The 15,558-nt window shown below is 42.6% G+C and overlaps 1 protein-coding gene across 9 annotated transcripts in view; it reads right to left on the reverse strand.

Moving 5' to 3' along the window:
- MLLT10 (MLLT10 histone lysine methyltransferase DOT1L cofactor) overlaps positions 1 to 4,175 on the reverse strand; it is a 245,652-nt gene extending 241,477 nt beyond the window's left edge. For 6 of the 9 annotated variants that reach the window (XR_003796058.1, XR_003796057.1, XM_029239223.1 and 3 more), the window contains exons 1-3: positions 3,829 to 4,175; positions 3,537 to 3,696; positions 923 to 1,002 (exon numbers count right to left, since the gene is read on the reverse strand). Coding sequence is in view for 6 of the 9 variants with exons in the window: in XM_029239223.1 (XP_029095056.1) it covers positions 923 to 1,002; positions 3,537 to 3,696 (240 nt within the window). In the remaining 3 variants the exon portion in view is untranslated. Of the gene's footprint in view, positions 1 to 922; positions 1,003 to 2,722; positions 3,219 to 3,536; positions 3,697 to 3,828 lie in introns of those variants that run through there. The other 3 variants (XM_029239224.1, XM_029239231.1, XM_029239229.1) reach the window with 2 other exon arrangements.
- Between the last annotated feature and the right edge of the window lie 11,383 nt (positions 4,176 to 15,558).

Genomic DNA, 15,558 nt, shown 5'->3' on the forward strand with positions numbered 1-15,558 from the left:
ATTTCATCCTCCACTTGCCAGTTCCCATTTCTGTTAACGCTAGAATAGCTGAAACTCTGGTACAGTGCATTCCCACACACAAAGAAAACACATCAACAGAATATTGCTCTGAGTTTCACAATCCTATATAAGCTACTCAGCCATTATTTCTGATCAAAAATTGCCCAGACAAAAAGGCTTCTGTTCATACTATCCATGTCGGTAAAGAAGTTGAAATATTTGTTTTCTACCTTCTGTCACATACTCTAGTCAACAACAAAAGGAAGAAACTATCACACTGCAAATGGTAATACTTCCATGTGATTAATGAAGATTAAATCTTTTTCTCCCTATTTCCAGAAGTTCAACTGGAAAAATGATTTTGGCCACAAAGAATAAACATTCCTCCCTCATTCTTACAGAAGGTTTACAGAAGTGTTCAGAAAGAAGGTTAGCCAGCCAAATCAAAAAAAAGGAAGATTTTTATGTTGCTTTGCCAAAGGGACTGAATGTCTGAAAATACTGAGCAAAGTTAAACTGTACATGTATAGATATAGTAAAAAGAAATATGAATCATTAAACACTTTTTTTTAACTCAGTAAACAGAACCTAGCAAAATTATCTCAATATAACTTACTTATGTCCTACTGCCATTATATTCCAACTATGATTAGCCAATTTAACCCTCAAACCAGTAGGCACGGCTAAGAAAGCCCAAATACAACTTTATATTTTACCTGTTCTAAGTATCCATCAGTATATACTTATGTGATTCAATTTGTTTTTCAGATCTTATAAAACCAGTTTAAAACTGTAAGTTAATACTTGGGCCAAATTCAATATTTGAACCAAAGACTGAAAACCCTTCAAACTGAAACATGAGTGTGTAGCATCCTAAGCTACTCACTGAAGTATTTTAATGTTTTTGATAAACAGTCCTTACCACTCTGGCTGCTCTCTCCTGAGATTCACATTTCCTGCAAAACCATGGTCCAGTGGGTACTTGAACAATGCCATAGCAAGCTGTTGGGAAATAAATGTTTTAAAGTAAGTTAAGATTTGAATAATTATGTAAAATCAAATACCCTTTCAAAGCCCTATTAAAGTAATTACCTCTGAAACTATTCACATAAACCACCTGCTTTGTAAAGAACTTAAACATGATATATTTATGTTTATAATTTATCACCTAGTTAAAATTATGACATTTTAACTAAATACTAGAAAAATAATCTTTTTCTATTTCTATTAAAAAGTATAAACATCACAAATTTTATTCTTATAACAGAAAAAATATTAGATAAAATTTAACACTTTTCTTTACACAGAATAACTCAAATTAATTAATTCATTCCTATATCCTGAAGTTTAAATAGCAAGCATTTTAGATACACGAAAGTGAAAATTATTTCCAAATCACCTTTCAAAACAAACAAGACATTGCAGGAAAGAAAATGAAATGTAATGTTAAAAGTAAAATGCTTCTATTTAAATGAAATGTCCAGAATAGACATTTGTCTATCTGTCTATAGAGACAGAAGGTACATTACTGGTTGTCTAGGACTGGGGGAGTTAGGAAGAAATGGGGAATAACTGTTAACAGGTTCAAGGTTTCTTATTAGGGTGATGAAAATGTTCTAAAATTGACTGTAGTAACAAATCCGAAACCGAGAATATACTAAAAACCAGTGAATTGTATACTTTAAGTGGGTTAATTGTATGGTATGTGAGTTACATCTCAATAAACCCGTCAGAAAAAAAAAGTAAACTACACGTTTATTTCTAACATATAATGTTCCAACAAGTGATCTGTATATTACACATCCAAATCACAGTCTAGTTGCGTACAAAACTGTTTTTATATTAACATTTACCTAACTCAAAATTTAACATTTTCCAAAAACCTTAAAACACTAATATCCAACTGACATTCTCTTGAATGAGCCTGCTCAGAGGTAACTTGAAAATATATCAAATATCGGAAAGTACTTAAAGAATATAAAATCAACACAAATTTTTAAAACTCCAAAAGCTAAACTTCTAATCCCTTTTAAAATGTATCAGAGTAAAAATATTCTATCAGCCAAGAAATACAGCATCACAGCCCAAAAACTTATATTTTAATTCAGAAATACTTCTAGAAAAGAAATTTTAACACTTAAATGAACACTTTCTAAATTGGGAGATGAGACTACTTAGCATCATTTATCATCCAATTCATAATACCTCTCTACAAGTGCCAATGAACACTATAACGGAAATACACTATACCAGTTCTGAGACCTTACAATCAATCAGTACCTAGTTTGAATACACATGGTTTTCACTCCTTAGAAGAGTAAGGTGTGCAACTCTGCCCTTCTTTAAAAGAACTGGGGATACATGCATGCTCAGGTTCGGTTACTCACTATCTCCTAAGTCCCCCTTCCCAGTTCTGAGATTCCGTTCTATAAAGAATACAGTTTAGTCCCTTACGCTCAGGCTTTCTCTCGTTTAGTAGAGCCCGATACACTACTGAACCTCTGCCTCACTCAACGCCAGCTTTAGAAACGGGAAGGGGGGGCGGGTTGGTGCACAACAAGGGGAGTACAAGAGCCACCAAAAAAAGTGACCTGTCTTTCGGCCCCCAAATTTTCAGCCTCAATTCCTTACCACATGAAATGGAAAAAGTCAGAACCTTCAAACGGCCAGAAAACTACCTTAACTAGTGTCCTCGGCTTTTCTGTATAACCCCAAAACTCACCTAATAGAAACACCCAGACACAAACTAAGATGCTCCCCACGTCACTGGCGGCGCCACCACCTCCTCTTCTGTCCAGTCACTGAAGCTGAGGAAGGGGCCCGATGAGGCCACTCAACAGCCTCATCCACCACCCCGAGCAGCTCAGCCCAGCCGCGCCCGCGGCGGCGCGACTGCGGCGACGGCCTTCCGCCTCTTCTCCGCGGGAAAGCTCCAGTCCGCAGGAGCGGCAGCAAGGTCTCGGCCAGAAAGCTTGGGGTGCGGCAGCCGGCGCCCTCCCCCCCCAAATCTAAAGCGGCAGGGCAGACCCCCGAGCTCCGGATCCGCCCCGGCGCCGCGCGCCGCGCTCCCGAGCCCGACTCCATGGTACAGGAAGTCTCCAGACACTGCGGCAAGCGGCGCGGCGGGAGGGGGAGGGGGAGGGGGCTCCCCACTCCCCAACCCGAACCCACAGCCGCGGGGCCACGGCCGAGGGACGCGCGCCCGGGCCCCGACACCCCCTCGCCGCCGACGCCCGCCTCCGAGAGTCCGCAGACCCGCGGCTCCGGGCGCAGGCGGCGGCCGAATGACACTTGAGAGAGTGAACGCAGCATCACATGACAGTCCAGGCCACACACACTTTCTCCCACATGCGCAGCCCACACCCCTTCCGCCCCGCCGCCGACCCTCCGAGTCAATCCCCGGCCGCAGAACGGGGCGGGGCGGGGGCGGGGCGGGGGGAGGGGCGGGAGGGGAACTGGCAGTTGCTGCCAAGGTGGGGGAAGCGGTGACGGTTGGGAGAGGCCGGGTTCGGCCCGGCGGGCGGTTGGGTGTTTACCTTGATGCACCGCGACGCTGCAGCCGTGCCCGTCGCAATAAACCAGCGGGTTCTCGGCCCAGCCTCTCTCGTCTGAGCAAACGCAACAGCCTCCAATCATCTCCTTCATACTATGGGAGACCTCGTCCTCCAGTGACACGGGCCGGTCGCTAGAGACCATCTAAGAGGGAGTTGGGGGGGACCATTAAAAAACACATGCAAGCCAATGAGTGCTTCCCCCCGCCCAGTCCCCCGCGCCCCCGCTCCCTTCCCGGCGCCCCGGCCCCCGCCCGCCGCTCGGCCGCTCGCTCACTCGGGCTTTGCCGCTCAGTCACTCACGTTCCGCACAGGAGTCAGGAGCCATGTCCTTGCTGACTCCCCCCACCTCCCCTCCACCGCCTCCTCCGCCTCCTCCTCCTCGTCTTCTTCCCTCCCCACCTCCACCCGGCGGCTAACGCTGGAGCCCGGAGAGGGCACACATAATCAAGTAGGCCTCCGCACAGGCGCACTGGGGGGGCTCCCGCTGGGCCAGGGGCAGCGAGGGAGGGGAAGGGGGTTGCGCTTCCTCCTCCGAGCGTCACTCGGCGTGCGCGCCCGCCCGGCGACCGGCGTGAGGGAAAAGGCCCGGGAGAGGCGAGGCCTGCGTGCGCGCCGCCGCGTCCGGCCCGCAGCCCGGGCCTGCCTCCCGGCCCCTTCCCCTCCCCCGCGCCGCTCGCAGCCGCCGAGGTGTGCTGGGGTGGAGGGGGCGAGGGGAGCCCGTGGCGCGCCGAGGCCGAAACAAGCCAACTGGAGGGCGCGGGGGCGCGCACGCGGGGGCGGGGACGTTGGGGCCGTCTTCTGCAGTGCCGGCCGCGCGGGCGGCGTGTGCACGTCGCGAAGAGGCCTCGGGAAGGGAGGATTCCGAAGACCGGTAGGGAGGACGAGTTTTGTCTGAGTAGCTGGAGGGGACTCCCAGCGGGCATCTGAGAACCTACCTGCAGGCCTTTTCCTCAAGAACTGGCCCGTGGGTAACAAGGGTTGGGCAAGTCGGCCAACTTCCATGAAGGGTGCAATGAAGCATGGCTTCCTGCAGTTGGCCGCGCGAACTTCACTGTAGTGCCGAAGCCTTTCCACCCATTAAGTTCACATCCTGGACTCTACCCAAAGTTCACCCAGTGGAAGTGCCACCAAGTCGGCTGCCCGTTTACACACCACACTGGGCCCAGTGACAACTGAAAGTGCATCACAGACAGGGTCAAAAGCCTAAGTTGGGTTGTATTCGAAGAGGGAACACCTATGCTACCCGCAACTTGCTGTGTAGGAGTACAAATGGTTGTTAATCAGGAATTAGCAATATAATGTGAGGATCAGGAAATCGCAGTTTGAGGGAACCCAAGTTCTAGTCAGGCACCAAATGATCTCTAACACCATGTGACAGTGGAGTCCTTTCAATTGAGGATTTCTCTGATCTGGCTCTGTACTCCAAATTTACTCTTGAAAATTTGTCAATTTTTTATTAAGGCCACTTAAGTGGCAGAAAGATGGGAGCTCACTCACATACAAATAGAAAATGGATCAGGCCTATCTGAATAATTAGCTGGATATTGAGCAGTTCTGAGCTGTGAAATCTTCTGCTGTTGCCCTACCCCCTATGTATCCTTTTTAGTCCAATATTGATTTTAGGCCAAAAAAGTTTAGCATGAAATAGGAATATAGATAGATTGTTTAAATGACAAGCATAGTTACAAGGCGAATTCATGACTTTGATAAATACCTTACAGGTACAAAATGACTGTTTATCAGGAATTAGCAATATAATGTGGGGATCTGGGAAATGCAGTTATATAAAATGCTAAAAGATGAAGGAATCCAAGCTCTCCTAGTCAGTCACCAAAAGATAATGGTTTAAGTTCTAAAAGCATTCCAAGTGTTCATAAAGAAAAAAAAAAAAATTGGTGGCATGGCTGCTTTTTCTATTGCAAATTAATTGCTAGAAATCTAAGAATTATAATAGATATACTACAACGCAAGCATATATCAGCAAATATATTCAAACATTCTAAAAGCGAAGTGAGATGGCTACAGTAATGCAAATCTAGAAGTGTAAGATAGGGGAAAAATGTACACTAAAGAGACCAAAGAATGAGAATTTAGTTATATTAGTGCATTTTAAAAAGGTGACTACAAGATTACATACTTATAAAATGCAACTTCTTTTGGAGGGTATGGTAATAATAAATTTCCAAACATATAATAATGATGTTCTTAAAATACCACTAATATTTTTAAAACTAAAACCGTGTTCAAACAAATCTATATTGTTTTGTGTATCTCTACTGTATATCTTATCTTTACCCCTTGACAAGGGATACCAGTTCAACATCCAATTCCTGATCAGGTTCACACTCTTAATGAAGAGTAATTTTTAGTTAAAATTAATGTGAAATTTCCCTTGCTAAACACTGCAGTCGAACCTTAATGAAATAAATTATTTTAAAATACATTCATTTTATTTTTAATGCATTGGAGCTTAGTTCTTGTGATGGAATTAATTTGTATGTAAAGAAAGATGGGTACTTTACCCTATCCTGTAACACTTAATAGAAGAAATGTAGGTAAACGCTTACTGTTTCCAAAACAAAACAAAAAAGTTCATCATTTGTAATATATTTTTGAAATTTAGAAAAATAGAGAAAATACACTATTTCTTAAGAACAGGCCTATATATAAATAATAGTATCTGAAGAAGAAATTTTATTAAAGATGTACATATAAATGTTGACAAAATAAAAGTCAAATTATTTAAAACTGATATTTAACATATTAAATGTTATGAAAACTGTAAGAAAAAACATAATGAGCTAAATAGGTCATTCTAATTTTAACTCATGTACCAGATATAGAACTTTTTCTTATGTTATATATCAGAAGTATGATATTTAATATATTTCTAAAAAATATTAGGTGATAAGAATAACAGACATTACAAAATAGTTCAGAGATACAATTAATTATTCATTCAGTAAATATTTATGGAACATTTACTGTGAGCCAGGGAACATTTACTAGATACAGGAAATACAGCAGTGAGCAAGTTATATTTGTCCTTTGTGCGATATGTATGTGTATGATTGGCTGATTATGCTAATTCTCATAACTCAGAATGGATACAACTTATAAAGTGCCAGAATCGTTGAAGTTCGAGCAAGTTTTTAACAACACATGGTAATGTTAAAAAAAAAAGAAAAAAGTTCATGGGATTTATAGAATAACTTCATAGAAAAGTACAATTTCAATCTTAAAATAATGTTATCCTTTAAATCTGATTCCACATTCTCAAAATATTCTTTGAAAAAGTACACCTAGTACCTGTAGAATAAAACAAAAGCCTGTGGTCCCAGTATACTTCTTCACATAACAACAGCAGCTAACTCAGTAATGGCTCATCTGTTTCTCTGAACTAATCATCTGAGGCAAACCACAAAAAACTCAAGTAAAGTATTTTATGATGTAACCTCTAACCCTACTATAATGGGAAACTATATTTTCTTCCTGTATGGGTAATATATCTTCTTATAATTTTCTTTATTCCTCATCCTGGGCACCAAATTTTTGGATTTGCTTTTCCATAATCATTTACATTAGTAGATACTTATGAACGAAATATTTAAAACCAAACTTGGTTCCTAGGTTAGTATTGCTTATATTTATCTCCTTTTTAAATTGAAGTTTTATTTGCCTTCTGCTATTTGCCTGTTATGTTTAGTCTATTATACCCATTGTTGAAGTATATTTCTTTAATGAGGTATAGAAATTGAGGTATATTTCTATAATGTTAAGACTAGATGCACTTTCCTTAACTCAGATTCTTAACTTCCATAAAGTGTTTAAAATTCTGTATTGGCTCTGATACCTAGGTTTTTAAACAAAAAGCAATTATCAGAATTCATTCATCTACTAAACCTCATCAGAAACTATAATTTTCTTTCTAAATAAATTAGTTGGAAAAAGCAATAAGGCAATTCCTTATGATCTGCACAAACTTTAAGATATGCCCTCTTTTAAAGGAATCTCTGAATAAAATTTTGTTTTGCTCATTTGGTATCCAAGGTTTCTTACCTTTTACATGAAAAGTTTATGAGCCATATGTTTATACTAGTATGATTAAAATATTGAGGTATTTATGATACTAGTTTTGTTATTTATCTCACAATAAGTGAGTATTGTGTCTTTATAGGTACAAACCCATGCATGGCACCTATATCATGGAGCACGATCAGAAATTTCATTAAAAGGTATTCATTTCAATTATATTTTCAGTTGATATTCCGTTAATGGCTTTTGGAAAATTCCATTTAACGAAGCATATTAATCTTACTAGGTGATTTTTTTAAACTCACCATACCGCCTAGCAAGTGTCCTGCACGTAGTAGGCCCACAATAAATATTCATTTAATGTACAGTATTGGTGTTTAAAAGTTAATTGCTGTCTGAGCTTTATTCTTCAGAGTAAAGCAAGGCTTTATTTTGTATGTACACCTGAACTAAAATTTCTAAGTAATGATTAGGAAATTTTCAGATAAATTGGCTTTAAAGATTTTCAATAGTTGAAATTAATATAGGTGAAGAGTTTTTATTTACCGGGTAATTTAGAATTGTCTGTATTTAAATAGCCCTCAAATGTTAACCACCTCTCCATGTAAAAGTCATTTTCTTACAAAACAGACTCTAACTTAGAATCAATCATAATTAATATTATTGTTACATACACTTAATTGTTAAAAAGTTTAGTTAGGTAATTCTGAAATTTAAATTGTATGTAATTTAAATTTTAAAATCTTTTTAAGAATCAAGGCCTAATATTTACTTTAAAGGGTTTAGTTTGGTTAATCCTGTGTTTGGCTTCAGAGCCACGCCTTTTGCTATAAAATTGATATGCATTGGTTATATTTACATTTTTGGGTAAAACACCATGTAATTACCAACAGAAAAATAATATCTAAAAGATGCCTTTAGATCCTCTAGGCGTTACACAAACCTCAATAACATTTCAGAGCTGGGCTATTTTTTTCCATGATGCAATAATACTTAAAGGTGTTACACTTTAGACTTTTCAGAGTATCATCAATATAATGTAAGGGCAGGAGTGTAAGGTCCATGTTCCCATTTTTTTACTGACACTGAAGATTTGCATTTCTGTTATAATTAAAGTGTGATTAAAGTGACATATTTAAGTGTCTGTTTATAGGATACAATAAGGTTATCCAAGTGAAAAGATTCTGGACATGGAAAAGAGGAAAATCAGTTTTTGAAATGGAAGAGAACCTTGCAAGAAATGAAACATATCTTGGACTGAAAAAAAAGAAGAATCAGAAATTAAACTGAATTGCTAAATACTATTTGGACCAAAGAAGACTACTTTTTAAGATTTAAATGTTTTCCTCTCTGAAAGGGGCCACTGCTTACCAAATCCAGAAACAAGCCCTAGAATATGTTAATTAACTGCATTGTGTCCCAGAAAGAATGAGGTTGACAAATTCATTTTTTTATTTCTTCAATCAATAAACTGTTTGCCTAGTACATCTTAGATTTTTTAAATCTATAATGTGTATACTTACCTCTTGGAATTGTACAGTAACAGTGCCAAATACCACCATGGCCCCATAGGGTGCATCTTATGAAGCTTAACATTCCTGGCGAATTAAACACACAAGCCTCCGATCACTTTTTGTCATTCTTTACTGTGGCGCGTAACAGCCAAACTGTAGGTAATTTTTATATGGTGGCAATTTACCCCAATTTAAAAAGCAATGATCTTTGATGCAAGCAGAAGTGGAAAATATAATGACAGAAAACTAAAGAAAGGTATTACAAAGACTGACCTGGAACGCTTCTTGTCCCTCTCCATCCCCACCCCCATTCATGCCCTTTTTTTCCGCCCATTTGTTGTTTTTCTCACAAGTATATCATGACTTGCAACATATTTTTTTTATTTAAATAAAACCCCCAAATGCCTGAAACACTAAAAGATGTAAAAAGATTCACCTTCTGCAATCAACTACATAGCAGATAAACTTATAAAGCTATTCTAAACATCCAAGGACTTATAAATAAAAAATGTAAATTGAATCCAAGTAGTTGGGGAGGGGGACGATGGGAGGATGAGTGTGGGAGGAATGAACAGATTGAGAATATCTAATTTCAACACCAATTTTTTTTCCGTTCAAACCTTTCCATAGTTACACCTCAAATAATTTCTTATATAAGAATTTCTCCCTATATCTCGAAATAACTGAATGATTTCCGTGAGGAAATGCAAGTTTAGGAAGATCCGCAAAATGAAAGTGTTAAAATGCAAACCACTTCTATAGCATTTCAAATGCAAAATCACAACCACCACTACCTTTAACTGACTCTTAAGGGTTCTTTTCAAACAGAGGCTGTTTATGAACATCATCTGTTAACTTCTTTCTGGTAATTCAAAACTCTTGTCAAATGATGTTTTCAAGATGACGTGTAAATATAATATTCCACTAGAGATCAATTCTAATTGGTTTTTAAACATCCACCTTGGGAAACCAGTGCTGTATAATACACAGACTAGTAATGGGCATTTTAGAAGGAATTTCCGCAAAGTCTATTATCAATCTAAGTCGAAATTACTGTCTTGCCCTAGTAAGGTTTGGGCAAAAGGACTGAAATTATTTCTTCATGAGTTTTCACGCACGATGACTTTGGTCTTGTCTTCAAGATTCGCGAGCACTTGTTGGAAATCTTCATTTTTTAAAACTGTGATGCTTGCCAGAAATATTTTTTCCACATGCCTCACAAAGGAAAACAGGCAGAGTTTCGTAGGTTGCTTACAATTATTTCTTTCTAAAACGTGGTATAAAAGCTAATGACACGTTTTTCCCTTTTGAATTTCACTGTTATTTTGAAAATGCATTTCACGTTAAGAAACCAATCCTGTTTTTGTTAGGGGTAGCTCAACCCAGCCTTTTAAAATTAGACTCCTTGTATACAACAAAGAGCTGAATAATAACAAATAGAGACAGCGAAACGTGCTTTTCCGAACTCCTTTGAATCCCGACATTCATTTTCGAATCCATACATTTAAAGAGATTTAAAATAGGATATGATGGGCTCTAACTTTCCAGATCCAGAAAAAAAAATCGCCCACATTTGTCTCTATCTACTTATCACTTTGCAAACGTATCTATGCTGCTTTCCCTCTTTTCGTGTGTGAGTCGCAGCCTTGCCCAGCTTCCTCCAATTTAGCGGCACGTTGTAAAGCCTCCTTCCTACGCGGTCTGGAGTTGGGAAACCCTCGCCGGCCGACACTGATCATAAAACTTGCCGCGCCGACCCGACCCGGCCCAAGCGTTGCAGTTCGGGGAGGTGGGGGTGGGGGCCGAGTCGGGCCGGGGGACCCCTCCCTCGGGAAGGACGCACTCGGCGAACTGCCGCACGAGGGCCGAACAATGGGGGCGTCCGGGCGAGCGGGACCCGGCTCCCGCTTCCTCGGCGGCGCCGGCCGCGCGCCCGGCCGCCCCCGCCCACCGCGGCCCTCCCCGCCCGCGGTTTCGCGCTCCCACTGCCGGCCTCAGCCTTCCTCCCGAGCGCTGCGGCCCGGCCCGCCGCTCGCCCCGCCGCCGCGCGCCTCTTTCCCGTCCCCGGGCTGTCCCTCCTTTCTCCGACTGAGACACCGAGGCGCTGCCTTCGGCGACTCCAGCTTTCGCTGCGGCCGCCTTCCCGCTATTAATATATTTTCTAAATTTCTCCTTTATTTTCGGAAGTGGTTGAGATGTCTCACTTCCACCTTAATTTCCATTTGCTATTTCCCTCTGGAAAAGATTCCCCCAGGAAATCCAAAACCTAGAAGGAACTACAGCAAATCCCATAAAACCTTTAACTCTAAATACGTCTTTTTTTTTTAATTTTAACGCATTTATGTCGTCTAACCTGGCAAAAGAACTCTCTTCTCTTTTTATTTCCTCCTTTAAATATTGTTATTTTAAACTCTCCATCAAGTGCATTTTGATGAGAGGGCAGAGAATGTGTCCGGCAGCACGCAGCAAATCAGAGGTTTTATCTTACGCCTCCTGGGATGGTAAAAAAGTGGAACGTGGACGAGTAAGCTTCTAGGGAAGAAAAGCAACACAATTCGCTGGAGACGAAGCCAGGCCAGGCGGGGGGAGGCGCAGCGGGGGCGTCGAGGGCCCTCGGGCTCCGGGCAGGGGAGCTAGTCTGGGAAAGAGAGAAGGTTTTAAATAGCGGGGGCCGGGAGGGCGGCGGGCCCGCGCATGACGGTACTTTATGAGAAAGGATGGCGCAGCGGATGAGATTACTTTGCTTTCTCATCCCCTAAGAAAAAACTAAAGTTGGAGGGAGGCGGAGAGAACAGCCATCCTTATTTCCTCCCCACGTTTCCGCAGAAGTACCGGGACTGCGGCGGGCAGGGAGAGGGCGCAGGACGAGGTGGACCAATAGCAGTCAACAGGTCCAGGCCGCCGCAGGGCAGCGGGGCCGGGCCTCCGGGCCCCCTCCTCTCAGATCCCCTCCCCCCTTCCCCCTCCCCTTCCCTCCCCTCCTCCGCAGGCCCGGCCCGGCAGGGGAGGCCGGCTCTGCACTCCCCGCCCCACCCGGTCAGACTGCGGCCGCCTAGGCCTGGGCTCTCGGGGTGGGGGTGGGGCGGGGGTTCCCTGCCGGAGAATCCTCCCCCGGGGCTGGCGGCGGGAGGGGGAGGGGATGGAAATCGGGGAATGGAGGATTAAGAAGGACTCGAGCTCGGCACGAGCGCGGCCCGCGCGAGGGATCCTGGGTAAAAAGTGGCCGCGCGGCACCGGGAGAGCGCGGAGAGGAGCCGGGGTCAGAGGTCAGGGCCCTGGAGCCCTGCGTGCAGATCCCCCCCACGTGAACGCAGCGAGCAGGAGGAACCTTTTTGTTTTCGACCGCGCCAGCATGCTCCCCTATTGACCGCGCTGCTTTTCCCGGGCCGCTGGAGCAGAGGAGCTCCATCCCGTATCTCCTAACCCCACCCCCCCCTTCCACCACCAACACACTACCCAACTCTACCCTTCCTCTCAACTCACTTCCCAGCCCCCCGTACCGGGCTTGCAATAACGCAGTAAATTTGCTTTAACAACAAGTGGGGGTGGTTGCATTTACTCCTCCCTCTCTTCTCTCCTCCCCCTTCTCTTGCTGCGGCTCTTGACACTACTACAAACCAGGACTATAAACATAAACATGTGTCACTGTAACTGGGCAGGTAATATACGGATTTGGGGGTGGGGTGGAGGAGGGCTTGGTCGCCGCTTGGGGGGCAGTAAAAAAATGTGTGTTTCACGTGCTCGTCGGCTGTGGGGGCTGCCCCCACACACCGATCCATTTATATAATGCCGACTGCACTCGGTCACTTACTCATTCAGCCACACAGACCCACAAAGGCAGACTTGCCGATAACCACCATACCCAAAAGCAAACACATTTAAATACGACTCTCTCTCCTTTCCCAGCCACCGCTGCTGCCATTGCTTCTATCAGTAAACAGTAGTGTCAATTCTTGAATCCCCTTTCCTTTAGAAAAAATTTTTTCCACATAGCAATAGAGAACATTTTTCGACCTAAACAGTATGCCGCTCTTTTTTCCCATAGACAGTAACCTACATATTTTGTGCGCAGAAATCATTTCAAAAAGCAAGTAAGGCTATTTAAGTGACTGAGTTTGAAATCTGTAAAGGTTCTTCCTTGGGCTTTCCCTTCCTGCATTTAGCAACTTCTCTAAATTGTTGCGACTGGAGCTGTGGAGATTAGCCACAGCGAGCCTTTATTATTATTATTTAGTCTATATTTACACTGCCGATCAACTTCTTTCTCTTTCTTAGTTCAGCAAGCCTAGCAACAACTGCTTACGGTAGAGTAAAGCGAATCCTCTCGCAAGCTTTCTGGCTTGAAACGGAGGGATATTCAGAAAATGTTCAGATGGAGAAGTGGTTCCCTTTGTTCTTTCATTGTTTCTCTACGAACTGGTGGATACAACGACAAACACTTACCTTCTCTTCTTTTTGCTCCCAATACCAGACGTTCCCATCAGCCTTAAAATACACAATCCACCTTGAAAGTAACTACGAATGTCGGGAGAGTTTGTATTCCATTCTTTTTCGTTCTCTGCCCTCTTTTAGCGTAGGATTAAGTTGCCGAGCACGTTGCTGCAAGCTGTAGCCCCCCGCCTTAGTGAATCGGTCACGTTTAGGACCCTCTAAGTCCATCCTAATTCTGCCAGTAGAACTGACGGTATTGGAGCTCTAAACTTTCAAAAGGAAAGGGGCCCGCAAGTATCCAGAAAACTTATGTATCCCTTGAAATTTTTTACCAGTGTATTTTTGTACCACATCACCAAATAGAATTTGCCAAGAAATATTAGATATTTCTTCGAGGAAAGTGTGTGTGTGTGTAAGTTTCTTCTTAGCAATGTGCTGCTTAGACAGATGGAGTAACAAGGCAGGTTTGTACGGACATTTAACGGAACGAGTGGGTTTTCCATAACGTTTGTTATGCCATGTGTTTTTTCAAAACACTACTGGAACTGAGAAAGGAAGCAAAGAGAAATTTGAATTATAACGTTGCGGAATGACTTAAAGAGGGGCGCTTGCTTGAAATGAATTAGTGTAAAAATTGGCCTCAAAAGCAAAAAGTGAGATTTTTAAAGTTGAAAGACAATTTTAACTCTATGATTCCAAAATTTAGCAAGTGACTTTTCTGGTTAGCGTGTGATACATGTCAGAGTTTAGTGTCCAGCCTGGTGGGCATTCCTGCCCAAACCCTGTTTAAATCTGATTATGATGTGATTTGTTGAAGTCATGAATACGAAATGATCCTTGTGTATCCATAAATGTGAACTTGGGGTTTTTTGATCTCCCGCTTTTTTGTGTGCGCCCAGTAGCTGCAGCAGTGGAAGACAGTGATTGGCTCCAGTGCTCCTAGAAGGATTTGGGCTGAAGCCAGGGGAACAGAACCAGAGGATTCCCTTTCCAGAGACCATCAGGCCCCACATGCCTTATCTTTCCCTTCTCCCCTCATGGGTGCTCAGAATTTCAGTATGGCTTCAGCAGCCCATAGGTAGGCCTCAACACTGAGTGTCATCACTTAGGTTTCTACACGTTTGGCCCTGATGGGAAATAAACAAAAATTGGGGTAATCCAAATAAATTGTGGGTCTTGAGGTTTGTGTATTATTTGATACACCAACATTGAACACTACTTTCTCAGATTTTTTTTTTCTACATTCAGGATCAATTGTGAGAGGCCCTGGTGTCTCATAGGAAAATATTGCAACAAAACAAGATAATTGGGGGAAAGGCGTTGCAGTAGGAAAAGTGGCTTTTCTTTGATGGCATTTAATTGGAATTAAAAGATTCTTGAGCTGTAAACATTATTTATTCAGCACACATAAGCAGGCATTGTTTTATCACCATCATAATTATGGTGTCCTTTAAACTGGCTGATAGCAGGAAAGATAAGGGAATGTGCCTGTAGATTCAGATCAGGTCCTGCTCCTTTCTTTTTTTCCCTGCCATCCTCCCTCCCCTCTCTCTTTACTACCCTCCCCCCCCATTCCTTCCATGGTCACTAGGGTCCCCCACAGCCCTTGAGATGAGGAGAGCAGGAAGATTGTGGCCTAACCATTTCTTACATCGTGAAAGTGATTTGTACCACACTCTAATTTGACACAATCTATAACCTTCTTGTCTCCCATGTTTATAACTGCTATTTAGCTTGCAATATGTGTTACCTGAAGAGTTGCCTATTGCTCACCTGTATAAAATCTTGTCCACTAGGGTTTGTTGCTTTACCTTTGTCTAATTTAGAAAGCACACTCTCAGGGCTTTTTCAGAACAAAGCCTCACAAAACCCCCTTTACCTCCAAGGATTTGCAAATTTATAAAGGCTGCATTGAATTCAAGATGGGTCAGGGGGCAAAAAAGGGTAGAAGGTCACTGCATTTTGATTATGGGTCAGTAGACAACATGGCATATACTCTGTGTCCCAAACTTCTGTTAAAAACA

Source organism: Monodon monoceros, unplaced genomic scaffold (assembly GCF_005190385.1).
Source record: "Monodon monoceros isolate NGI ecotype Baffin Bay Population unplaced genomic scaffold, NGI_Narwhal_1 Super_Scaffold_21, whole genome shotgun sequence".
Classification (NCBI taxonomy): Eukaryota; Metazoa; Chordata; class Mammalia; order Artiodactyla; family Monodontidae; genus Monodon; species Monodon monoceros.